At 42.8% G+C, this 27,741-nt stretch overlaps 1 protein-coding gene across 6 annotated transcripts in view; it reads right to left on the minus strand.

The window, feature by feature from the left end:
* The window catches only part of FGFRL1 (fibroblast growth factor receptor like 1), a 169,268-nt gene that overhangs the window by 59,948 nt on the left and 81,579 nt on the right, over positions 1-27,741 (minus strand). For all 6 annotated transcript variants that reach the window (XM_019287290.3, XM_039550951.1, XM_010402070.4 and 3 more), the window contains one exon: positions 26,602-26,874. In XM_019287290.3, the coding sequence (XP_019142835.3) occupies positions 26,602-26,874 (273 nt within the window). The remainder of the gene's footprint in view (positions 1-26,601; positions 26,875-27,741) is intronic.

Here is a 27,741-nt window from a genome sequence, read left to right on the forward strand (position 1 = left end):
ATCAGGCTGCTTAGTCCTACCTACAAAAAGATGTCATTTTTTACTCATTTGCTTTACTTTTAGCTATTTCCATATGTACACATTTTTTAAAGGAGAGAGATGACAGAGCTACCTCCTAGACTTAAACTAAACCATCATAAAAAGCCTGCAGAGAAAATGCTAGCTTTGTGACTATTAAAAACCAACATAGTATTTTCCTGGCACAGTGAAAGTGACTGATCCAGGGGTTGTTATCTTTGAAAAATGCTCAAACTATGAAATTCTTGGTTGGTTGGTAGTTACCAAAAACCTGTGGGCAGAATCTGGCTTATGTGATTTGAGCACTGCTTAGCATCTGTCATGAGAAAGCCTTAGGCTGAGATTTTCTCTTCTGCAGAAATGCCATGGAACTGAAAGAAAACCTGAAAGCACAAGGAGAGAAGTATGTGAACAGAATAGCTAGGATACTACTACTGAAGTGTTCTTCAAGTGTCTTTAACCATCACAAATTAGTATGATCCTGTCTTCTTGGGGATGATTAGATGACCTCTTTCTGTAAGTCTTTCCTAGCTCTCACATCTATGATTCATCCCTCTTGGGCAAAACATAAAACCAGTGTGCTGATCATCCATCATCGTTAAAAATCTCATTGCAGTTTTTCAAAAAAAGCAAAGGGGTTTGTTCTAGCCAAAATTCCAATTTGCGTAATTACTGTACACTGCATACCTAAAAAACTCCCCTTGGTTTGAATCACAGAAGCATTACTCTAGAATATGTTCTAATCAGAGGAAACAACCTTCATTCTCCACTTTCTTGAAGGCTGTGCGGTCATTTACCCGAAGTGGATATAAAACCCCATTTACACACATTCTGGGTGAGCCCTACTCGGTGAACCATCACACAAGATACTGTGCAGGAGAAAAATGAGCATTATATGTGGGGCAAGCCACATGTGGGAGTGTAGGAGCAAGGACAGAAAAACATCTTGCATGCTTTGATACAACCTCCTTCTTGCTGCAAAGCTAAAAACCTCCATGGTGAGTATGGGGCACAGCCTTCCCAGGAGACCTCGCCCTATCTTGGTCCCTCATGGATATCAGCTCTTTTGCACCTCCTTTGAGCAGGGTTTGGTCAGATAGGTCTCACAGGCAGTAAACACACTGTTCAAAATGACATTATCTATGGTAGTACTTCCCTTGCCATTTTTCTTACGGAAAAGTGAAATTTTTTTTAGCACAGAAACCATATTCTCACAGAAAATTCTGGTTCAAACTCTAGAAAAATTTAGAAAAGAAAATTTAGGGCTTGTTCTCAGAGTGACCAGTGCTCTAATCTTCAAGGGCTTGTAGTGGGAGGTGAAGGAGCAACTTTTGCTACAAGCCACCCAGAACTGAGAGATGGTGACCCTCAGCTGCAGCCCTGATGCTGCTGGCAGCTATGGAAAGGAATATTCAGCCACTGCAGCCCACTCTGACAGCAGAGTGAAACCCACTGCTGCTCCCAGAGCCAGTGAATCACACAGCACAAACCCAGCCACATCTCCCATACACTAAACTGGGACATTCACTCCATTTTTAATTATGACAATATTTCCTCTGTGTTGTTGATAATGAACCAGCACAGGTTGGGGTCCAGTGCTTTGCATTCTGTACAGACAGTACTGTTTCAGGGAATTCCCAAGGATCACACTGTTGGAGTCTGGGCACTTATGCCAGGGGAATACCACACTATGCTTCCCTGCCACTGTCCTGGCAGTTAGAGACAGGAGACTGTTCTGGGCATGTCTGTGTCCTGATATCCCACTCCTGAGGCCAGCATGTAAGACCCTACCCAAGGACATTAACTCAGTGATAGTAAGGTGATAATATGGTTATCAGCAATAGTACAGATAATTTCATAGCACAGTGTCCAGCACAGATTCTAACCTCAAAGACTCCTCAAAAAACCAAAATTCCTAGGGAATAGAAATTATATTTTGTTCATTGTAATAAAGCAATAAAGTCTGTTAAATCCTAAGACCAAACTGCTGCTGCAGAGGGTCAACAAGATTTATGTCACCTTCATTGGACTGCCACACTCCTAACAGATCCTTCTGGGTTCTTAATTTAGCAACAAAAATATGGATGTATGTAAAATAATGTAAAATATTATTGCATGTAAAATAAATTTGGACAAAAAAAATCCCACCAAACCAAAATACAAATTAAAATGGAGGATTTCCATCATAGTCAGGGTTTAGGTTAGACAGCAGAACTTTCTAAATGGCCAAAGATGGTATCCTCCACCTTTGGTCCAGGTATGTCTGTGGACGTACCCTCGTCCCATGTATTCTCCTCTTCACACTGAGACATTATAGCTTGATTTAATATACTTCATAAGCCTGTCTGATTGGCAAATTTCAACACACAGTGTCTTCCACGGGTTTCAGAGAAGTTTCCTGAGGCACCACTAGATCTTCTAGCTGTGTGCAGGAGCAAACCTGACAGCCACTGCTCTCTATCAGGTACGTGTGTAGCCAGTAGTGGAAAGCCAAATCAAAAAGGGATGTTGAATTTTTGACAGTGCGTCTACCTCAAACTAGCAGAATGAAATTAAAAAAGAAAGTATTTAGGTTCTATGTCAGGAAATAAAAAAACCAAAACCCTCTCTTGAGAAAAACAGTATCTCTTACTAAGTTTTGGAAATGAAGGAAAGATTTTTGATTATGGCACCTGGACTTTTAACACAGGGGCTCAGTTTCTAATTTCTATACAAACTTTCTTTGGGACTTCAGGCAAGTTCCCTCACTCAGTAAAATGGGACAAGGCCTGTCACTCATCATTTGTCTGTGTAGTTGACTTACCCTGTAAGATCATAGGGTGAGGTCTATTTCTTGCTACATGTTAGAAAAAAGACCAGCACAACACGGCTTTGTTTTCTGTTGGCACCTCTGAGCACTCTGACATAAATAAGGAATAATCCCAATGTATTTAAAGCTGCTTGGGAGAAAAAGAAAAAAATTGGCTAAGGGGGACAACACAGTAATAAGAAAAAAAAAAAAAAAGGAAAGACCAATTCTGGGGTGGGACAGGTAGAGTTCATAGCTGGGAATGGGCAGAAGCGTCCTGGGATCTTTCTATCCCGGCAGATCCCCTTTCCCCAATCCCTCACTGAGGGTCTGTGGTATCACCTGCCTCTTCTTCACCCATTGGACACAATGATCTGCTGCTGTTTCCTCTGCTGCTGGTCACCATGGGAGAGGTGTGAAAGGGCACAAAGAAGGTAATTCCATAAGCCCTGTTCTCCCATGCAGTAAATCTTGGATCCTGAAAAAAATACTTGGAAGGTTTTTCCTGCAGATAGAAAGCACATTTCAGAACTGAAGAATCAAATTCAACCTTGGCATATTCCCAAGCAAAAGGACAACTCAGGCTAGACTGAAGCTCAAGGGACTGCACGAGGCAGCTTTTTATCAACACACTTCTGGCCACCACACTTCAAATTAAAGGTCTAAAAAGGCTCCTCTTCATAAAACTCTATCAGGTTCTTCCATGTCATACCAAACTGCAAGTGACAGAGAGATGTAAGTGGAGAGAGAGGAAGGAGAACTAATGCACTAAGGAAATCAAATGCTGTGCACAACTGACACAAGCACTAAATATTTACCTCCTTTTAAAAACTTCAGCTATTTTCCTTTTCAGTCCTATCAAATCACACGCACTTGTTGCTTCTCCCCAAGGGCATGAACTCAGCTTGTAAAACATCTACTTGAGGAAAAGCCAAGTGTTGCTGGTGTGACATGAATTGCTGAGGAAATGCTGCTCAGGGTCTGGCCCAATGGCAAGCTCAAACAGTGGGGTCCCAGCAATACTGCAGGCACGAGTCTGGATACCACCTCCTCTCTCCCTCTGCATCTTCTGATTCAGCCCTAACCTTTCAGATCATCAGAACCCACATTACATTCATTTCCTAAAACAGAAGAATTCTAATGAAAACCTCAGCTCAGCTACTTTTACCTGAGCCTGAGATCTGCCACTTGAAATAAGGGGACTATTTTTTCAATTTCTATCATGTTATTTGTGCAAGAGAAATTGTTTTAGCAGAAGCCACACAAATGCTGAACCTTTTGCAGGCTGTGAAGATCCACAGGAACTGAAGAAGTTTTCTCCCATGACTGTTGCATTGTTTTACACAAGGAAGGATGACAGGAGGTCAAAAGCAACGCAGGAACAGGACCCTTCGGCCAACTTTGTGTGTTGAGGACTAGGAAGTCCCACTACAATTTGCTCTGCATTATACAGAGTAATAAAGTATACAGATGCTTTTCAGTGTCCCAAATCCTGCTCCACCTCCTGAACAATGGCACATAGGCCCTAGAGCAAGCAAAAATTGCTTTAAAATATTTCACTCTGTGCTCTGGCTAAAGTGTTAAACCAGGCTTCCTTACACCACCCAAAGCTCACTGAAATAAAAAGCCCCAACCTCTCTGCAAAGACAAAATCCACAAAAAAAGTCTTTGAATTATCTAACATCCAAGATAGAAAGAAGCAGAAATAAACTGCTCTGTCTCAAGAATCAGACATAGGAATTAAGAGAAAAATACTTTAAAGTCGTCTTCCATCGTTTAAGTGCGACCCTGCACTAATGACGTTTTTAGAAACCTCATTAAAGAACTGCAAATTATTATTGTTGCAGCATTAATAGCTCCATTGTTGTAGCATAAATAACTGTGGGAAATAATTCCAGATGTAATGCAGATGGAAAGGAAGAGGGTGCCTCACACTCCTTCAGAACTATATCTTCAGATGGCTCTCTCCAGCTGAAATGTCCCATTCTGAGTCCCAGCAGTGGAGGTCTGCAGTGCCTTACACACTGGAAATTCTAAAACGAAGCCCACAATGAATAATAGCACTTTTGTTTCAAACATTCCCATGGTTTCTTTTGAGATCTCTTTCCCCCCTTCACAGATTCTACATTTTGCTGACTTTTCCTTATATTTAAACGCCAGCCAGCGAGGAATTGGCAACAATTGTGGGGCAATTCTTCTCATCTCCCTCTTGCAGGGAAAAAAAAAAAAAAGGAGAAAAAGGAATTTAAAGAGAGAGCCTGTGTGAAGCGGTGAGGTTTAAACTGCAAGCTGCACATTTTTGGAAAGCATGAATCACAGAATCATAGGATGGCCTGGATTGGAGGGGACCTTAAAGAGCAACTGCATCTATCCCTGTTCAGCCCTCTCAGCATCTTCTGTGGGCATAGAAAAGTGACAGAGAAAAATCACACTTGTGCTCTGGAGGGACACCCTGGTTAGATGTCCCTTCTCTCTCTGCAAGTGGTCAGAGGTGATGCTTCATCTCCACAATGTACAATGGACTTGGATCAGCACGAAGGAAGAAGAAGGGATGAGAACAAATAGACTCAAACCTGGGAGCCAGACTAGCAGGAATCACTCACTGCACAGAGGAGAGGGGGAAAGCTGGTATAGGGATCTCTATCACCTTAGACTCCATGGGTAGGAACTGGGTCCCTTTCTAATCTTTCACACAAAACTCCCTGGAACAAACTGTGGCTTATTCACTTTCCTAACTTATTCTCTTCCATCTTCCCTAATGCCAATGAAAGCCCAAGTGTCCCAAGAAACAGCTTTGCCATTGCTTTAACATGAGCACGCTGCTTGCACGCAGGAATGAGAATTTAGCCTGCAGACATAAACCCAAATATACAGCTGTGTATGGTATGCTGAAAGCTAACCCAGCACAGAGAGCTGCTTTTATGGGCAGGATTTGTTTTTCCAAATGGGATTTATTTAAAAGAAAATTGAATGGTTATAAAGAGCTCACTCTAACAATAACACAGAAAATGAATCCAGTGTTCACTGCCGGCTTTGCTTCACAGTACAATCCAGACAGAGAAATCTTCTTTAGAGGGTCCTGGCAGCAATGACCTGCCCTGCAGAGCAATCCTTGGGGAAACAGCTGGCTACGAACTGGGACTCTGCTAATGACTGAAGTAAAGGCAGGAATTTCACTGGGGGAAGGTGTTGCAATGCCAGTGTGAGGAAGTGACTATGGGAACAGCCTTTTTCGATAACCTTTTTTCACATCAATAGCATGGCAAGGCTCTAGGAGACACACAGGACTTCGCTCTCCAGGAAATTGCTAGCACATTCCCCATTTCACCATCTTCATAAGGCCCAGGACTCCTTAGGTCCAAAGCTGCCTTTGCTTCCCCTGGCGCTCCAGCCACTATAAAACTTCCTCTTAACAACCTTGTTTCAATTTTCATGGTATTTTGGCAACTTCTATAGCTACCACAGAAGTTTTTATAAATAAACGCCTGATGCTTTAGGTGTCAGCATAAGGTGTCCATAACCTGCCCCACTGAATTCCTTAGAAAGAAGCACTTGGGACCTTTTAACCATCACCCCCTTCAAACCCTCTTCTCCACCTGCTTTTCCCAGTACAGGATAGTGTGCTGCTGCTTCCTTTGTCCTGCTTGTCTCCTTCAGTATGTGTCCCAAGAGGCCAGATAAAGTCACAGCACTTTATCCGACTGAAAAATAGAAGCAAAAACGGTTCAAAGATGCACCAGAGAAGGCTCAAACTGGGCATCAAGAAGTATTTCTTTACCAAGAGAGTGGTCACACACTGGAACAGGCTTACCAGAGAGGTGGTCAATGCCCCTATTTGCTAATGTTCTAAGAGATGCTCTCAACAACATTTTAACTTTTGGTCAGCCCTGAAGTGGTCAGGCACTTGGACTAGATTGTTGGTGTAGGTCCCTTCCAATCAAAAGAGTCTATTCTATTCTAAATATAATGAGCCATGAACATTAATGCTTCTGATTCAACTGGCTTCAGAACTCCAAATCTACTTCAGTGACTAATTAGAGAGACCATCTGATGTCTTTCATCTGGGGCACATCGAAGACCTTCCTTCTCCAATTAGGTGCTGGTCTTCATTCAGTCCTGTCCAGGTCAGTGAGCCATGCACTGTTGCACAGATGTTTTCAAGTCACAAAGCAGAGCGGGTGCGGTGACAGCTTTTATAGCTCTTACTGGAAACCTATTAAGGTCATGATATTGAGAAAGAGCACAGTATGGCCTTCATATTTTAAGCTTTGGAAATATCAACCCTGTAGCTGAAAGATTATTTACACTGGAAGCTGACTACTAGGCAGCTGCCAGGGTAGAGCTAATCAAGGGACTGACTGGTCTATTAACCCTGACATTTTCCCCAGTCCATCGTCTCCCCACAGCCTTCCATGGCTGCTTCATGGATAAACCAAGAAGTTCTGATGAAACACCAGACACAACTAATTTTTTTAACCTGTGCCAACTAAATCCATGCAGGGAAGATACAACTGGTTATTTAGTTCTTATAGACAGAAATCTAGAAACATGGGTTATTCCTGGAAAAACCTTTCCAGACTCTGCAAGAGCTTCATCAACTTTTCCTTTCTAGAGAGACATCAGCTTTTCAGTCCTCCCTACAGATGCTCTAGTTTTAATCCAAATTAGCTCTCAGAGTATCCCACCACTGCCCAAGATTCCACTCACATTTCAAGCACATTGGACCATCCTTTCCTTCTCCTGCGCTCCAAGTTCAACACTCAGCAACCACCCCGCACCTGAACTAGCGGCCTCCATTGCTTCTATCTCACAACAGCAATGCTCCATCTTTTCCCTGGCAAAGCTTGAGGAAGGATGTCCTGGTTAAAGGTGAGCCTGATGCCTTCATGCTAACACAAAATTTACCAGACTCCACTCTCCTTTATACATATATGTATATATTTATAATTATTTATTTTATTTATATTTATTTTCACCTGCATAAGTTGACTGTCCTGCTGGCCTCAAGTTGTTTTAGGGGAGGTTAAGATTGGATATTAGGAAAAATTTCTCCACCACGAGGGTGGTCGAGCACTGGAACAGGGTTATTACTTGGACTCAATAATATTAAAAGTCTTTTTCCAATGTAGACACTTCTATGATTCCAGTTTGGAGAAAAGAAGACTGAAGAGCAACTCCTCACTCTCTACAGCTTCATGAGGAGGGGAAGTGGAGAGGGAAGAGTTGAGCTCCTCTACCTGGTATCCAGGATGTGTGGGAATGGATCAGGGTATGTCTGGATTGAACATTAGGAGGCATTTCTTTACCCAGAGGTTGATCAAACACTGGAACAGACTTTCCAGAGCAGTGGTTGATGCCCTGGGCCTGTCAGTTCTTGAGACATTTGGACAATGCCCTTAGCACCACACATTAACTTGGTCATTCCTGAATTGCTCAGATTATCATTGCAGGTCCCATGCAACTGAAATATCTGTTCAATTCTATTCCATTCCATTCTGGTACATTATGCAACGTGAAAATAAATAGAGTGTATGAATTATATGACAGAAGCCGTCTTCTAAGACTGCTGTAGACAACTTGCAAGTTAATGGTTTTTTTTACGATTACACTGATGCTTTTGCTGAGAAATCCACTGTTACCCACTGCTAAGGAAAGCCTGTCAAACACCTACCAGTGTTAAAAAGAGGCATTTCCCTTATTTAACCTTTTGAGGAACAAGAGGTTAACAGAAAAGGTAAATTGTAAATCTTTCCAATTTAGAAAGTGGGACCATTTCAGCAATATTTTCAAGGAACTCTACAGCCAGTGTGTTCCCAGAATTAAAATGGAAAACCTGACACCTTTAACAATTTCCTGCCACTGTATAACTGTCATCATTGCATGGATTCTATCAACCCAAAAGTTAAGTTTCAAGGTTAGGAAACCTTTGCATTCATATGCTTTTGGGTTGTTTTTGTACAGTTTTCTTCCCTCTGCAGCCCCAAGATACGTGGCTGAGGAAAGGCAGCACTGTAGGTTTTTTACAGGTTCTTCCTTTCCCCATAAAACAGGATGCAATAAAGATCTGAACAGGGGACTTCTGGACCACTCCCATAGCTCAAATAAGTTGCTCTTCATGTCAAGTCATGAGACACAACTTTCACTAGGGCTGATGAAGAAGCAAAGTGTGGCTGCAATTAAATCCAGATGCCAAAACAAAAAATAGAGCCCCTCGAGGATGAACACAGTCCCTCTAGAGGTACACGTGTCATATGTAAGACCCAGGTAGAAAGCAATAACCAGTGGCACACATGGTAAAATGGTCTGCTTGAATACCAGAACCAGAACTAAAATCCAGGTTTCTTAACTCCTTGCCTTGTGTTCAGTACGCTGTGGCACCCCTGCTTCTGGGGTAATGTGTTGACCATAATTCAGGTTATGGAGGACTGAGGTTAAGTTACATCTTGCTGGGTTCATACCACTCATGGATGCACACAGCTTTTACCAGCTTATCAGCCTAGATAAACTTTTTCTAAAAATTACCATTTCCCTATTTCTTGGCCTCTCCCTCACATATAAATCAAAGTCAAATCAGCATCACCAAGATCACAATGGACCTTCAGAGTCACCAGCATGGAAAAAGGTCCAAATATTTTACTTCTCTGTCCTGTTTAATACAGAAAAAAAAAAAGCTGGTTTCCTTCTCCAGAGGTCTCAGTCAGAGATACTCAGGACACCAGAGCACTACACGTTATGATTTGATCAGTTTTAATAACAAAAGCAGTATAACATCATAAACACAACCCAAAAAGCACTCCAAGCACATAAATCACTGAGAGCAGAAAAGCAGAAGATCTAAGAGGAAGGGAACTCACAGGGAAGGAAGAGACTATGACTACAGAAAATGTTTCTATGGGGCTCTTAATTATTTTATCCGCACCATCCCCTACAATATGCTGCCTTTAAATTTTCCTTTCACAGCAGAAAGGGCATTTGAGACAGGAGCAGGCATTTGGTTCAGCTGTCCACTCTCAGCCCTGCAAAACCACAGGGCACTCTCTGTATTCCCACCTCCACCGTGCCGGGGAATGACATCAGCCCTTCTCCAGGGAGCTGGCGGGCCAACAAAAATAACTGTTACTGACCAAGAGCGCTGTTGCAGGGAATATTTTTGGAACTGTGCTCCACATTCCTCTGAGTCCCCTGCTTCCTAGTCCAAACATATCATGGCCTAAAAATTCCTCACATTTTCTACGCAGTGTTTCCTTTGGGTTTGCACAATGGGGCAGTTCTTCTGCTCAGCAGCACTAGTGTTCTGGAAAGGGAAGGGGAAAAAAAAAAGGCTGCAGCACTAAATAACCCTAATGGCAACCACAAGGGCCACAGTGTTATTTTTAGGTCAGAAAAATGATGCAGAAGGAAACAGAGTCACCTCAGAGTTACCTTCCACTGGCCTTTACTGAACAAGAGGCCAAAGAATTTGGTTATTTCTTCCATGTGGTGGTAAGGAGACTCAGCTACGTTTGTGGTGAAGACACAGCTATTTAGTGGGGTTTTGCATGGAAGGAGGAGGCTGGGAGGATGTGGCATCTCCCTCTAACAACACCTCCGGGGCTGTGCAGAGGTAACATAGACCCAAAGCCTCCTCACCTCTATGCTCATCCTCCTCATCACTGCAAGAGGCACAAACCAACAGAGGCAAGTTCCAGGTGTCTAGGCCGTGCAGCTGCCATCATCTTCCCAGAAGAAAAGGCAGGAGGCCCTCCACCATCCCACCCAAGTGACACTGTACTGATCCCACCCACTCCCACGTCTGTCAGTGTATTGGCATAAGGTCATTTTGGAAACCTTCTACCAGCAAACAAAGGAATTGGACAGAATGTGTACACCTAACAGCCTAGGCCGAGCATTGGAAAAAAACTCTTATTCCCTCTTCATATGCATTTCTACCATTTTCTTTTCTCCTTCACTGGAAAAATGCCATTTTCCTTATCATCAAGGCAAAAGTCATGGCCAATCTTGCAGGGAGAAGTTACATGTACCTTCCAGTCCATGCTCTTCTCCAGCCCTGTCCCAAGCACCATGATTTGCCCAGTCTTGGTACAAATTTCTATTTGAACAGAAACAGGCTATTAAACAACATGTGCTTCACTGGCCAACACTTTGTTTCCTTTTTTAGCTGCCCAGATAAGAAAAACAATGCAGAGAAAAAACTAACAGGAGGCATAAAGAGGCCACTTATTCTGCCAGTGTTCTGCACAAGGTTTAGAAACTTCCTCTACCTTTTATTATCTCTCACTCCATCAGTCCTTGATCAACTTTATCTCTTCAGACTCTAAAGTCTGGGACTTGCTTTCAGCTGTGCCCTACTCTCCCTACGCATAGGTGGGCCTGAAAGCATATGTATTTTAAAAGTAATTGTATTTTTAAAGGTATTTGAATTCACTGCATGTCCACAAACAGACCACTTGCCATGAAACTGTTTTCAAACACAGGCAGAGCAAAGCAAATTCACTGTTTGTTATAACTGAGAGACAAGGAATGGGCTGGGGAAATAAGTATTTAGGTGGAACTAATTAGCAACAACTAAAAGCTAAATGACAATGTAACCCACAGCCCCCTTGTGGGATATTCTAAAATGGCTGTGTATGTCTGAAGCATTTCAAGAACTTTCATTATCTGCTTGGTCTACCACTTTCACAGCTCAGACAAATCAGTATTTTCCACCACAACATGCAGCTTGGTGCCCTGCAGAATAATTCCCCAGCCATACGTTCCAGAGATACAGAAGCACACAAAATATGATCTCTTTTACTAGGCTAATAAAATCAGAAAGTGTACTGTATAAATTTTATAGACCTCAAAGGTCTATCTTCTGTAGGAAGAAACTGGGACTCCAGGCTACTGTCGGGCACCATAACAGAGAGAAAAGTATTTATCAGCTGCTTTGGAAAACCCACCAGACAGAAGTCACCAGCAAAGCAAAATAACACAACTGTAAACTCACCTGAATCTTTCCTCTCTGAGGAGCTCTTTCGCGTTTCAGTTTCCACTTGCAGATTAACGCTTGCAGAGCCACAAGGGAAAAAGGGCCAACCAGAAAGGAAAATACCTCTGCCTCTTCGAGCCTACCCTGAGCAGGCAACTCTGTACGATGAGAATGCGAAGTGCCAGGGCTCTGCACCGCTGTGCTGAGCCTGCTCTGCGTCCTGAGAGGGTCACGGCTCCCTCCAGCTCAGCCGGGCTGCAGCCGCTCAAAGGAGAGAAGGCGTCTGCTCCGTGCAGAAGGTCCTGCTGATTCAGTAGGGTGATTCAGGGAACCTGCTTGTGATCCCTTCCTGAAATGCACCGGCCCTTGGGGTATTACAGTGACACTGAGCGCTCTGAGGTATGTCAAGCACAGCCCTCATGGCTGTGCTGCTCCTTGCTGAACCGGACACCAGAGATGGGAAACCCAAATGCTTCCCAAAAACTCACTTCCAAGCCAAGTTCATCTCCACATGGATACAGCTTCTCCACAAAGTGAGAGGAGGCAGAGTGTGAAAACACAGGAGGGAAAAAAATTGAAATATTCATGCAATTTTTTCCCCCGAGGAAACCAAAAAAATCTGAGCTGATGCTTTTATAAAGCTGAATGACTGGGCAAGAGGTGGGAAGAAGCACCCATTGACTGTCAGACTGGTGAAAGTGGGAAGATGCTGAATACTAGAGATCTGTTGCAAAGTAAGACATGTATTTGTTGTGACTGGCTTCCACTTACATAATTTGCAACTAACTTGGGAGTTAGTCTCAAATTCATTAGCTGATTTTCTCTGTTTCTGAAAAATGAACAAGCAAAATCCCTCCTTGGATAAGTACAGTGGAGGGAGACTTCTGTAACCTTGACAGGTTTGGGGGAAACAGAGTGAGAAGAAAGTATTGAGACAAAGTTCCTCAAGTGAGATTAACCTAAACAATCTGAAGTATTCTGCACAGGAGAGACAGGGAGTCACACAAACAGCTTGGCCCAGGTTAGCAAGATGAGGAATCCATTCCCATAGTCTAGTGGAAAAAAACAGTGGGTGTCTTCAGCCCAGCTTTAGTCCTAGTTTCAGTGCTAAAAGACAGAACAAATTGATCTGGCTCATGACTTTGACATTTGCTCTGCTATCAGCATCAGCTCTATCTGATAGGATGACACTGCTTAAGCTGTGGTAGCCAGAGGAAATCCAATGCTAAGGAAATGGACATTCATTTAATGTTTATCTAGGATCAGCTCCACCAATGAATTCCAGATGTTGGCTTTAATTGTTGCATTCTGGTATGTTTAAGCAGCAGGAGTTCGTAAGGCCGATTTGTAAATCAATCTGGCAGACTCATACTGAATCCCATCTCTGCCAGCTTTTCTAAGTCAGGGGATGCTCTTAAAATGTTAAGTACTTAATGGGTCTGCAATGCAAAAAGGAGGAAAGATTTTTTTTTAAAAAAAATCCCTCCCCTAATGTTTTTCTCCTTTTGCTCCTTCTGTCCTTCATTTACAACCCATAGAACTGCAAGACCTGCCATTCCCTTCAAGTGAGTCCAATGAATTTCCAGATGAGTCCTAAAGCTAAGGAGGGCAGGTATCAGGATGCAATCCTGCAACATAGGTGGAGCATCCTGCTCATCATTCACATACATTCCTTCTGAGTAACTCCACCGACTTCCCACCACAGCCAATGGCAACTGCATGCATGGACTATATCCCACAACAGCGTTCCTGATATTTGAGCCTCCAGTTTTCATAAAGCGGGGAAAAAAAAAACATTATTACTGCAACCTTGGGACTGTCGCAGTTCTCAGCTTCTGTATTCTTACTAGCTTGTATTTAACTCTTATAGCCCATATCCAGAGGTGGTGCAGAAATGGCTTTCCTATTCTGAATCCCAAAGCATCATACGAGCTCTGAGTCAGACACCAGCAAAACTTGCAACAGTTTTGTTCTCAGCGTGACTTCATCAGCTGAATGTGTTAGACCATTGTTAGGAGATTGCTTATTGCCACAGCCAACTTATCAGTCAGGACTTGTTTACAGGAGAGAAAACTATGCTAAAAAGATAGCTTTTAAGTACTCTGTCCCTCCTGACTAGGGCAGACACTATAGCTCATTAAAATTGCTTTAGAAACCCGTTTTCTCAATTTCCTTTCAAAACACCTGCTTCTGAGAAAGCACCTTAGTATTCAACACATGTGAACCCTACTTACATTTTCCCAGGAATGCATGCTTAGCACACATATTTTTCAAGAAGTGTCACTGGATGGTCAGGTAAGGTTTCAAAAGCTTTCAGCAATGGCAATGGAAGTTCATGGGAATTCTTCAAAATGGGTTGACTCAGCCTCGGCTGACTGCTTTTGAAAAACTCCCCTTTATCTTCTATCTTTGATGGTCCCAGAGATAAAATGCTGAAAATTCAGTTTACCATCCTCCTTTAACACTACAGGCCTCTAAGTGGGGTCCACTTCTCCCCTCAGTAAGAACTTGAAAAGTGTTTCACTCATGGCCTGAGTCATGCTATGTTTGAAGAGAGGCTTGAGAAAAGCACTGGCTAAAAATCCACCTACTCCTTGGAGCAGAGACCAAAGTATCAGCAAAGAGCTGGTCCTATCATCTCCCCTTAGCCGTGGTTTAGCATTTGAGGCTGGAGAAGAACTCCCACTGTACTAAAATATCAAATCCCCAAAAACAGGCAGGGTGAAGTAAACAGTCTTGAAAATACCTTCCAAATCCATGGGGCCATAAATAAGCAAGGCCCAAAAGCAACACCATCCCCAAAAGTTAAATCATTATCACTGCACATCCTGCAGAGTGCTGGGGTGGCACCAGCACATCTGCAATATAAAAAAGCAAGTCAGAACTCCATAAGGGAATAAACAAACTGGTTATTTCTGCACAGGAAACAGATTCCCTGTACCAAGTGTCAAAAAAGCTGGTACAGAGCACCAAGGAGATAGTTGTCAATAAGAAAAGCAGTAAAATACTCTAAAAAAAGATTACAGCAGAAATAACAGGAATGACATGCAGGCAACTTGTTGACTTTTATTCCTCATGTCTGTAACTATTTCTGTGGTCCACAGAATATGAGAAAAAATGAATAGATTTGGCCCAAAACACAGAAGAGCTCTTTGTCCAAATATGAGGTGGGAAGGATCTCGTGAAACTTTTAAAGAGTTTCCCCTTCAGGATATGCCAAGGATATGACATGGCTTTAGAGGAATAGAGGTGCTGTCACAGGATCTGCAGTACTCCCTCCCTTGCTGAAGATGCTGAAGGGTGGCAAAAATGTCACTTGTGAGCAGCCCATTGTGCAGCCCATCTTCATGTTAAGTGTGGAGCTTTGAACACAAGCAGGGCCAAAAATTCCTAAGTTAACACAGGTCAAACAAATGAATAGCAATAACCATATACAAGGCATAACTTCTGTATTTAAGATTTAACACTTTAATTTGTAGTAGAGTGTGTCCATGACCCAGTTTCTGCCTAGAACAAGGGTAAAATGTATCCAAATAATTCCTTGTGAAGAGATCTGAGATACACACGAGCTCTGACAGCACTGAGGATGTTCAGTAGCCAAATTCCTCTCTCATGCAATTCCACCCATCTACCCCTGAAAGCTGTTGCTGTTTTGTCTGTTTATCATGGCAAGGTCTCAAGGGGCCACCACAAAATTCTCCACAATTATCCAAGGACAGAGCACCCAGAAAACAACCTCATCTTTTTGAAGGTCACACAGGCATGTTTTTACAATGGCCTTGATCATTGTTTCTCAGGCGCCTCCCCAGAGGCTCTGAAAACCATCCCAGAGGAAAGGCAGGGATGGAGTCCCTACAGATGAAGCCAGTGTGAGCAGGACACAGTTCCCATGGCAGGAGCATGCTTAGCACTTTGCTTGCATTTCAAGCCAAAGACATAGACCAGCTTCTCAAAATCCACCAGCAACACTTTCACTTCCCAGAATTGAAGGCTGCTGTATCTTCCAAACCTCCTTGAAAGAAAGAGATTAACAAAACCACACTCAAAACAAAGCAGCTCACAAGAGACCCTGGCTGACACAACCCTCTTGATTTGTTCCCACAACTTTCTCCTGGGTTGGAGTTTCTCCTGCCAAAGCACACACCAGGGCTACCAGGAGGAGCTGCAGTGGGCTTGCAGTTGTCAGGAGACACTGCAAACAGAGCACAAACACTGGGCTGTGCTGGGGATTGGGGAGGCGTCGTCCTTCTCCTCCACGAGATTCCTGGGATTGTTCAGCAGGGAATCCCAGCCTGCATCTGAAGTGGATCCAACTCCCCAATTCCCGGCCAGTGACCAAGGAGGACTGTCACCAGTTCTCCTCTCTCCTGCCAGCTGCACATTCAGCAAAAGTGAGATGAAGATCCTTGTCTACTTCAGTGCAAAGGTCACCATAATTTTTTCTAGTTTGAGAACCCAACACAAAACCAACGTGCCAGATCACATGGCTTCTCTTTAAGAAGAGAAACATTCAGTATTGGTCTAAAGAAAACTCAACGAAGAATTTGGTGGTGATGCTTTTTCCAAATCAAAATAGTTTTGCAATGGAGGCTTCAATGCCAACTATTTCAAAGCCTTTTGTTGACGATCAAGCAGGAAACTGACTCAACTCAATAGTTCAAATGACTTGACAATATTTTTCGGGGAAACAATGAACTGGAAGAAAAAAAAAGCAATTAAAGTCCTATAATTTCAATTGTGTGATAAACTAAGACTTAGTGGCTTGGTTGGCATGAAGAGATCAGAAAACCGTCCATATTCTGCATTTTTTGCTCTATAACCTAACAATCTTCAGTGTGTCTGTAAGGAATTTATAAACACACACAGGAACAAACATATCTGAAGCAAGATCGAAGAAAAGAAGAAAAGAAGAAAAGAAGAAAAGAAGAAAAGAAGAAAAGAAGAAAAGAAGAAAAGAAGAAAAGAAGAAAAGAAGAAAAGAAGAAAAGAAGAAAGACATCAACTGCCTTTGTTGCACTGGATCATTGCAATGGAAAATGAAATAATTTTCTTCTCTTTAATTTACATGAAATATTTTCTGTACAGGCCTGTTAATAATTTAGCTTGATATTAAACAACAGCATTGTTCTCACTGTTTGTCTCCCTATTGTTCTGCCACTTGCAGTAATTTAAAACAACCCAGAAAAATCACAGACAGATGCATTGCGCAGAGGACAGATGTGCTGACCCACACAGCACTTTAACAGCTACGCCTGCAAGTGTGTTTATGTTCCTGGCTTTTTGCTGCACAGTAGAAGAAGGTTTTCTTTAAAACACTAACTCAAGAGCTGCAAAATACATCATGGGAGTAGAAAGTGAAGAGATAAATTCTGTGTTATCTGATTCCTTTTACTGCTTATTTCTCCCCTCTTTTCCTTGGCTTCGGTGCGAGGAGCAGGTTCCATCCCGCCAGCACACCCAGAGTAAAACTGACATTTTATGAGTGGAAACAGTCCAAGGATGGTGGCTTATGCTCTTAACATCCTGACATCTCAACCTCTGAAAGCAGCAGTGGCGCTGCTTCCAGTGGCTGCAGAACACCTTAAAAAGCAGCACAAACTGACAATGAAAATAAACTACGGTTGCAGCACTGCTGGAGTCTGGCAGCCCTTAACAAATACAGCAGCGTCTGGGTGTTAAAATACATAAATCTGTCATCATTACCAGGCTAAGGGGTCGTCATCCTATTCTCAAAATAAAAGAACTGTGCATAATCAGTAGGGCAGGGAGTTCAGAACAAAGTACGCCTTTTACAAACTCTCAACTGCTGATAGATGGATGTTTGCAAGAGACTTAATGTCTTTAACAGGGTACGTTTAAGAAGGAGTGTAGGTTTCAGACCTCCTGGGATTAGTACTTTTTTTTTCTCTTCTTTTCCAATTTTATTGCCAAGAAGTGTATAATGTAAACACTCAGGTCTTCTGACTATGAAACCCACATTATTATAAAGAAAGATGAATCAAAGCATTCTAGCACAATGATATTATTCATCAAGGACAACACAGAATATGTCCTTCCTCTCATCAAACAAAAATAAATTGGATTTTAAAATAGGTCCGTACACTAATTTTCAGCAGTTCTGTTGATTTTTATTTTCCTTTTTTTCATCTTTTTCTTAATGTGGATGCCAAAGACAGCACAGGAAAGGTAGAGAACCAGACCCTACAGGAATATAAAAATATACCTCCTCAGCAACCATACATTTTAACAGGCAACATACCTACATGCATGGATCAAGAGGCAGCATGCGAGCAATTGGTGCTGTGTACGTGCACTTACACATAAAAAAGCAGTCTCCAAAAACAACATTCAAGCTACACGTCATAAACTGGTCCAACTTGGCGCTGCTCACTCTATAATAAATATTCTGCACTGTGCTTTAATTTACAAGTGTGCCTTTTGGGTATTTCTGAGTTAGCTGATACCAAAGGGAGAATTTGGCTAAACCCCCACTCTCTGTGGTATTTACTGGGCAAACTGAGGACAGCAGAGCTGTGTGGTGGCACAAGGGAACAGGGTACAGTGCTCTGGCACAGACCTCCTGGAAACATTGTGCCCATGAAGCTCAACATAGCTTCAGGAGTCCTCTGAGTCCAGTGAGGCCATGCTAAATCCTTCACTCCCAGCCTTCAGCAAGAAGCAAAGGGAGGAGCACAACTTCCAAGGAAAAACGGTCAGGAATGGGGAGGACAGCAGCAGCTGTAGGAAAGTTGACAGAAAGACCCTGCTACTTGGAGAAGATAAGTCATCTTGGATGCTTGGCAAGGTGGTAAATATCGAAAAGCTGCTGATAGCAGGCCTGCAATTATCTTGATGGCTTCTCATTACTGGGGCTGCTAGTAATTAAAAGACTCTTAACTACTATTCTGCAGTCCCAGCAGACCTTGACTGGGAATCTAGACCACCTTTTGAGAGCCTTCCTTCCACACACACACATCACCTGCTTGGAGCAGGACTGCCTTGGTTTTACTCACGAACGCAGCAATATCTCAGCATTGTGGATACACAGATGTGGACAAATCTCTGGCTGAGCACATCAGCATTGCACTGCCAACAGAGAAATTCTGCCCACTGCCTGTATGGAGGATTGCAACAAAGACAGCTCTGATTAATAAAGTCAGAGGAAAGAGATGTTTTTAGCCTCAGACAAACTGACGAGAAAAACCCAACATGAACACCACAAACTCGCTGGGATCAGAGGCTCTTTCTATTAATATCGTTTAACAGAAGGAAGCCATAAATTGCTCAGATCAAACACGGTTTTAATGTCAGCCTGCCTGGTATTGTGTGTTGCTTTCATTCCCAAACAATATTCATGCAGCAAGCAGAGCTGCAGCCCGCTATTTGCACGGGTGTAGCAGCCACTACACACTCCAAAGCATCTGCAAAGGATTGTGGGCTAAATGCATCCATATGTCCTGCATGCCTCAGATTTACACTGGCTGCAGCTCTGGTTTGCCACAGTCTGCCATAGGATGGAGTATGGGGGGAAATTATATATCCATACATATATGTATGAATTTCATGCTTACATCCATGGAAAAAAATCTTTTCATTTCCTTTAAATTGTGAACAGGTGTTGTCACCTTCTCAACTTGGCTTCTATGTTACAGCTTCAAGAAGGGAAAAGAGAGATCTACCCAAAACAGTGAGGCTTTTGTTAGCCAGAACATGATGTATTGATAAGCATACTGTAAAGTTTGTTATAAAATCAAATGAAACTCATAAAACCAAACAAAGATCTTGTAAAAACTGTGGACATTATACAGCATTAGCACTGAGCTACATTATAGATCTGGACTTGGAAGAAACAAGACTGCTGCCCAGTTGTAGTATTTTCCAGCCTTTTACACCCATTCATCAAGACCATCAGTCAAACCACACGGTGCTACATTTTTGATCATTTTTAGGATAGTTACAGCTAATACTGGCACTCACATCATCACCTCTTTAAGGAGCAAGCTTTTCAAGAACAAATTGTTATGAGCTGTTGTGACATCAAGTCTAGTGCAGCACTCAGCAAAATGATGAAATCTAATGAAATTGTTTCCCTGCAGCAATCCAGCAATAGTCACACCTTTCCATTTTGGCGTATTTCTTTCTCCTCCTTTCCTCTCCCAGGACAGTGGACATTTTACAGGACTCAACATATATTGGACAGGAAGTTTGTTGGACTCTGAGTTGGATCTCTCAAATGAGGAAGAAGTGAAGAACTCCCGAAATTCAGGGGCTAGGAACACTGATTGCTTTTAGATTTCCTTTCACATGCTTGTGCTATCCCTGAGCAGCACCAAGCTTGATCAGGGTGTATGTCTTTATGCCAACGTGAATAAACACTGAGAAGGAAGAGCCCTTGCTTGGATGAGGGCATCATTAGTCAATGATGAGTCATTTCCAGTGGAAAAGGAGCTTCACTTCCAAGTGAAGAGCTTTTAGCTATGAGTTTGCACCAAAACATGAAAATACTCACATTTCACTGACTCCTCTGCTCACTGGGATCTGTTCATGCCCATTTCCAGTCTCTTCCCACAGGCTGGCATGCAGGACTCCCTCACCTGACACCACCACTAAGGAGTTTGTTAAGAACCAAACCCCCACCTACATCTCCATGGAGGGTGACACAGTGGCACCTCACCACATGCTGACAAGAAGCAATGATTCCAATGGCTGGGCCTTGGGTAGGCTCCCTTTTTCTGCTCAGCTCCCAAAGGCCCAAACCAATCTGAGCTTTAATTAGCAACATAACCATTACTAAGCATCAGTGGCTATGGCCAGATCCTCATCTGGTGTTAATCACCCTGCGTGTGCACAGGAGGCCACCAACGTAGATCCAGCTGCCGGACTGGGGCCTTAACAAATTGAACACGAACTTTGTTACTGTTTATTGTCACAAGGAACTCTTCATTTCCATATAACGACTGACATTAGCCATGATTATATGCCCTGTGATTGTGTTAATGGTCCCACACTGGATGGACTGCCCTTTGCACTTCATGTTGGAGTAAACGCACTGAAGACATTTTGCTAACTCCATACCATGACCAGCACAAGCTATACCCCCTTGTTCTCAAATGCAAAAACTGCATATTTTTTCCCTTTTTCTTTAAGTGTTGACTCATTTGAGTTTTTGCTTAGCATTAGCAGACCCTGGGTGCACACATTGCTGACTCAGTGTTGATTCACATCTTCTTGCTGAGCACATCGCTCTCTGGTCCCCAGAGTTTATTAAGAGGCCAAAACCCAAACATAAATGAATTTGTCATGCTTTTTCAAGATGGCTGGTGGCACCTGACTCTGAGCTAGAAATGTTTTCTCAGCTTTTGCACTGTAAATGAGTTCTGAGACACAGATTGATGACTTCATTGGAGAAGTGTAATGCAAACCACGTTTTACTGTACTCAATTTTTTTTTCACACAGTATTTTCTACTACTACAAGCAGAAAAAAAGAACATATGAATAAATATCCATTCAGACATGGCCATGATTTTTTTCAGGATATTTATGCTGACTGTTTAAAAAAATGGTTATTTTAATGCAAATTTTTCACACATGCCTGTTATCAAAGAGAGCTGTCTTTGGACAAGCTGTAAAAAAGCATAAAATAGCAGCTGGCTCAGCAGGAAAAAGCTACTTTAAAGATAAATCATCTGATGTCAGGGAAGATTCTTGAAGCAATCAATTGCAACAGACAGACAGCAGACATTTAACAGCAAATTTGATTTGTCTGAAAGTGAGATGTAGCTCAAATTCTGAACGGCCCGTAAGCAGCTTAGGACAACACGCTGCACTCTTCCTCCTGCTCTCCGCATCAAGACTTTACAGCCCAAATGGGGCCAAGTGGCTGGGTCCCTCAGAGGGCCAGGCACCAGAGGAGGATATGAACTGGATAGATGATGGATTCTTCACCAAAATATTCCTCCAAGAAACCCGGAGAAGAGAATAAACAACTGCAGCAGTCAGAGATACAGGGCAAGAAAAAGAAATTCAGGAGAAGCTGTTTCTTGGACTTACATGGTGATTATTTTTCGTGCTGAGATGCATCCAGGCAAGATGTGTCCTTGGCAATTTACAAACACCAAGCAAAGCAAGAAGGTCACAGTCCCACACCCTGCTCTTGTTGATTTTTTTTTTCTTTGCTACAGAAAGCAGTAAGAAACATGGATGCAGATGTGAAAATAGAGACAGTTTGATCTTTCATCACCTGGTTGAGCAACTGATGCAAGAAGTATTTACTGGCAGCACCTGTAGCAATAGCCCCACATGTTGTAATGCTGGCACACTTGCAGGATTTCGCCACAACGCTTCTGCAAGTGAAAAGTCCTCTGTGTTGTGCATTAGTGAAAGAGGTCATTATGCTACAGCATAAATATTTACCTATAGTCCTTCCTACAGCTGTTCACAAACAATTTTCCCTTCAGAGAATGTCCAGACTTCTGGAACTTGGGACATTGTTTATTATTGCAGAGAGAGCAGTAACGGAGGTCCACCAGTACTTCCATGTTAGAATACTTTGTTTTCTAAGTTATTTATAAGTCAGGAAAAGCTCACCCATTTGGCCTAAGATTTCCCAGGGAGGGCCTGATGGCTGGAGTGTGGCTTGTAGCTCCATGTGTGCAAACTCAGTTTCTCCAAGCTGGCCACAGCTCAACAGAGGCTTCAGTTACAGCACCACCTGCTATTTTTTTTTCTGCAGAACATGCCTCCCTTCAGCACACAAGGTGGACAGTTTTCAAATAAGGAGTAGCTATTCAGCACTTTCTTTCTTCCTCCTTGGCCTTAAGTTTCCTTTTAGAGCACACTGGCAAGGAATTTTTTAATTATGCATTAAAGAAACCGCAGGTTTCAACCAAGCATCTATAAATTAAATAAAGTTCCTTTTCACACCTTTAGAATTAATTCAGCTGAGGAAAAAAAGATAAGATTTCAAGGGCATTGTTGTACGTATAATTTTGGGGGAAGGTACAGTGCATTTGTTTTGATGAGCTACACATAATTTTCCAAAATAAGGAACCATTGTACTTAGTAACTGCAATGTAATTAAATACTGATTAAAGTTCCTCTTCCAGCATTTGTAAATCCGTCGGCAGTGTAATTGGCATCCCAAATCTTGTGGTGAGCCACAAAAACTATTAAGGATAGCTAAGAGAGGAAATTGTAGTTTTGACTTATATTGGTAATCTGCTTTTACTGGCTTACATTTCATGCAGGGCTGTATTAGAGTAGGATTCCTCAGATCTTTGGGATCCAGGCCCTGCAGTCTGAGAAGATGGGGAAATAAGCAAGGCAGAAACCAATCGCTATCATCTGGGTTGGCAAAGCCTTTGTTCAAGAATGAAGATCAAAAACCTAGAATAAGAGAAGACTCACTCCAGAAGAGCAGCTAGGAAGATGCAAGATTAGGAGGAGAAGACTTTAGTAAGTGTTATAAAGGAAGAATAGTCTTTTAGGGAGAGATTTAAGAGGTTTAGACTCAACTCTGAGCCACAGCTCCTATTTTATGTGGTCTTGGCCTAATCACCTGGTCTCTCTTTATCTCAGTAATTGTCTGTAAAATCACTGTAATCCATCTCATCTGCACTTTCAGACTGAGAGGTTCTCCAGCCAGGCAAGCTGTAGTCCTGTCTACCAGCCATGCAGAGGCACACCGAAGCCTACTCTGCTTGTGCACTGAGCTGGCTGGTTGCAAGCAAGATCTCTCCTGGAAGCCACAAAGGCACATTTAAGTAGACTTACACCTCAACTATTACATCTTACAGAGTCCAACCAGGGAGCTCATCTCTGCCACGTCTGTTGGCCCCCACCAGTGTTGGAGGATCCACTGACCTTTTCATTCCTTTGTACAATGTCTCAGATTTCTGTTGGTTCTCTGTACTATTATGGAATACAGTGGCTAATAAAAGTTAAGATTAGTAAGAGCTACACAGCACTGAAAACAGGCAGAGAGGTTGGAGACTGCTGAATTTATTCACAGCTCTCTGTAGGATTTGGGTAAATCATCACCATATTCTGCTGCAGCCTCCATGTAAATAACACAGGGGTGACAGTTCCTCACTTGCCAGTGGTGTGGCAGAGCTCAGTTAGAATTATACAGTGTAACTCCAAAACCTTTCAATAAGCTACTGAATATTTTCCAGATATTGTTGATTAAATTTCCAGAATACTCTCATGTCAATATGAATTATATTCTTTCAAGTCCTAGGGTTTCATGAATCATTTAATGCTATTCTAGATCTAATATCTTAACCACCTTGCCCATGTCTGACACCTGTGTGGTTTTACATGTTCGGTGTTAGCAGTAAAGCTGGAATAAGAGGGGTTTTTCTCTTTGAAGAAGTGGGAAAATAGAGAGGCCATATGGTTCAAAAACCCACTCTGCCTAATGAAGTTTGTGCTTTCCAGAGCACAAACAAAACAGCTCCATCAATTTGATCTTCGTCGTCAAAACTGACATGCAGTTGGTTTTAAAACACTGCCTCCTTCTCAAAAACCAACAAGGGATTGATTTTCTCTCAACCAAAAGTATTTTCACCAAGACGAACATGAGCATCTGGTCAATGCATTAAATGTCTGGGTCCTTTGAAAGAGTAAGTCAGTGATACCTTGTGTTTACTTGCAGAGCTTGACAAGAAAGACACAAGGGGAACATTTGTTTTCAGGGGAGACTGCTCTAGTGAAAAGCAGTTGGTTTGAAACCCTACATGAACACAACTGTACCACTGGAGACAGGGGACATAAGTAATCAATCAAAAATGGTCTGAGCAACAAGAATGCACAAGGGTACACTGTAAGACGAGGAAAGAAGGTGCAAAATAGCCTAAGAAGTACTGGGTTTAGCCACTATTTACAACAAGGATGCATGGAAATGAATGCTACCTCAGCCCATATGTCTGACAGAGGTTTAGGTTACAGTTACCCTTTTCTTGGCACTTGGTGATCAATATTTTTTTGCATAGGGTTCAATCTCACACCCACAGAGGCCAGTGTGAGCTTGCCACTTCCTTCCATAAATGCCTGATGAGGGTCTAAATAACTAGTGCTTGTGCCCAGGGTTTTTCAGTGCCAAATATAATGAACACTATTGTTCTTAACACAATTATATTTGATAATCCAATTTCCCTGAGCAACCAAATTGGAGTTTTTTCTCAATCTTTCCTGAATTCTAGTTCAACTTTTACCTTGTGCCTACTGGCTTATTGCCTTCATTTGCCTCTATTGTGCTACCAAGAATAGGCAGAGCCTTCTTTGACTTATAGATACTTTGATGCCTCTCTGCCCTGGAATAATGGGATCTGGCTTGAGCTTTATAGAAGATATAGGATGACAGAGAAGATCAAAGACCTTGGCAAACTCCACATGCTGCAAAAGCACAAACTGGACTGAAGCAGGCTCCTATAGCATTCCTTTCTCCACAGCAAAGAGTCTGGAAGGTGCATCCAAAAGGAGTCTGTATAGACATGACTCTAAAACTATTTCCACTTCACTCTGTCTTTTCAGTGTAGCACAGAGAAATGGATGAACGTGGTTAAGAAAGAGGTGAACAAAGAAAACCAAATCCTCAAACTATGTAAACTACAAGATGACTTTTGCAGCTCTATCCCACTGATGATACAGGAGTCACCTGAGGGCTTCCCTCACATAAGCATCTCTTTCCAGATAAGGTATTTCCATTCTGGTCCTTTTCTATACTGGCTGTGCAGCAAAGTGCATTCTCCAAGAATCACCCTCTTATCGGGTGATAATCCTCCACCAAGCAGCACCAAGTGTTTGCTACATGTCTCAAGTTCACAGCAGCCCTCCTACTGCAAAGGGTAAAAAGGAGAAATAGAACAAAAACCAGGCCAAGAGACAACCAGCAGGCAGCTGGAAACTGCCCTAAATTCTGTCCTCACTTCCACCATCTCAGAGAAACAGAACTTTGTAGACCAGACGCTTGGGATGCTGATCAGGCAAAGGGGTGAGCAAGGTATCTTATCTGACCCCCTGCATCGTAATTCTCCCCTTGGCTCCCTCAGCACACTGATTTTCATCCAGCTCTTTCCCTTCTCACAGCCAAGCACCAATGAGCACATTTCTGTGGCAGCTGCTGCAGAGGAATCTCTGATTACCCAGAGAAGTGTCTTCAGGAGTCCTTGGGAATGCTCAGCCCAGCAAGTGACCCCAAAATCTCATTGCTGGGGCAAGCAAGCCCTTTGAAAATGGTCAAAAGCACAGCCAGTGAACCCATGGTCACTGAGACAGCATCTGAAGCTTTTTTAATCCTGCTTCCATCAAGAAGATTTCTCAGGAGCTGAACATCCCTGGGTTACGTGCCAGCTCGGAGCTTTGTTTCAACCCAAATATTATTGTTCCCGAAGACACCATGCCTTGCAACAGCTCAGCACACGGATCTCCCCGCTGTGCGTTTTCATATGGGTGCTTCAACATTTGTTTTGAGAGCTATCCTGTTCCAACAGCAAACATAAGGATCAGTGTGACCTCTCCTTATCGCACAGCCTTTCCTGTGTGGAATTCATTGTGATCTGGACCCCAGTGGCTATTGCATCATTTCTGTTTATGTGTAACCTTTGGCACTCCGCAATCTTATCTGCCTGCAGCCGGCTGCAGCAGAAGATGTGCAGCAGCACAGCCAGCTCTGGCAATCCTCAAACACTGGAAGGGGCCAGCTAAGAGTGGAGGTCAGTGAATGATTAGCAAAGCAAATCTGCAATCTCTGACAGCTACATGGAGATCAGCTCCCTCTGTCGCCCCAGAGCAGGTGAGGCCTGGCTCTCCTCCAGCTCTACTCACCAATGACGATGAGGGTGTAGTTCACGTTGGTGCTGCCGAAGCCGTTGGTGGCCTTGCAGATGTAGGTCCCTGCGTCTTCGCTCTCCACCTCCTTGATTTTCAGCCCCTGCTGGAGGATTCGGAACCTCGTCCAGCCGCTGTGGATTGTCCGTCCATCCTTCATCCACATGGTGAGGGGCGGGGGGTCACCTTCCACCGGGCACAGGAGCTTGATGGTCCTGCCCAGCCTCACAGACTGGCGGTGAATCACTTTATCAGCGATCCTTGGGGGGCCTAGGAAAGAGCAGAGAGAGGAACAGCTGTTATGGCTTTTGCCAGTGACACAGCACTGACTCAAAGCCGAGTCATCAATCTGGACATTACACTGACTGCTATACAGAATAAAAGGTGCTTACCAAAAATCAGTTACAATCAAGGATGAAAATGTAGGCAATTACAGAGGGATACAGAGGGATACAGCAAATGAGATCTTTCTTTGTGCAAGACCTGAAGCTATAGCCTTGCCATCAGCAGCAGCTCAAGCTAACCCACCAGGGAAGCCTGGTTCTGAGGGTCTATTGCTTTTCCAAAATTTCCAGCATTTTCCTGTCACAAGAAGGAGCCCAATACACAAACTGTTCTGCTGTATTTGGTAAAGAAACTGTAGTTGTTTTAAACTTAACACCTATTCTGAAGGCAAAATTAGTAACAGGAGTGGCACTTACAACAAAACACTGCCCCCCCCCAACATGTTTTAATCCTTTCATGTTATATGTACAGTAATTCCCTTTAATAGTCACCAGATGGGCTTTATCTGAGACACATAAGCTTGCAGTTGTTGAACACAGAACATTCATTGGGTAGTGCTTCAATAAAAGATACAGCTTAGCCTGACATGTTAACATTGTCTGTAGTCCAAAAGAGAATGTTTTTATAAGTTTCCTTAGCAACCCCACTGGTTTGACCCATCTGACAAATATTTGCTCTTTGTAAAAGGTGATAATTTCATACAAAATAGAGTGTCCCTGGAATGCCAGAGTGAACACACTGTTTGCCACATGATAACAGGATGCACTTGGACAGGTCAACTATCTGAAGAAAAGAAGTGATAAAGATTCCAACAGTGGGAATGGTCCTATAGCTGAATTCCAACCGGAATTC

This window comes from Corvus cornix, chromosome 4 (assembly GCF_000738735.6).
Source record: "Corvus cornix cornix isolate S_Up_H32 chromosome 4, ASM73873v5, whole genome shotgun sequence".
In the NCBI taxonomy this organism is placed as follows: Eukaryota; Metazoa; Chordata; class Aves; order Passeriformes; family Corvidae; genus Corvus; species Corvus cornix.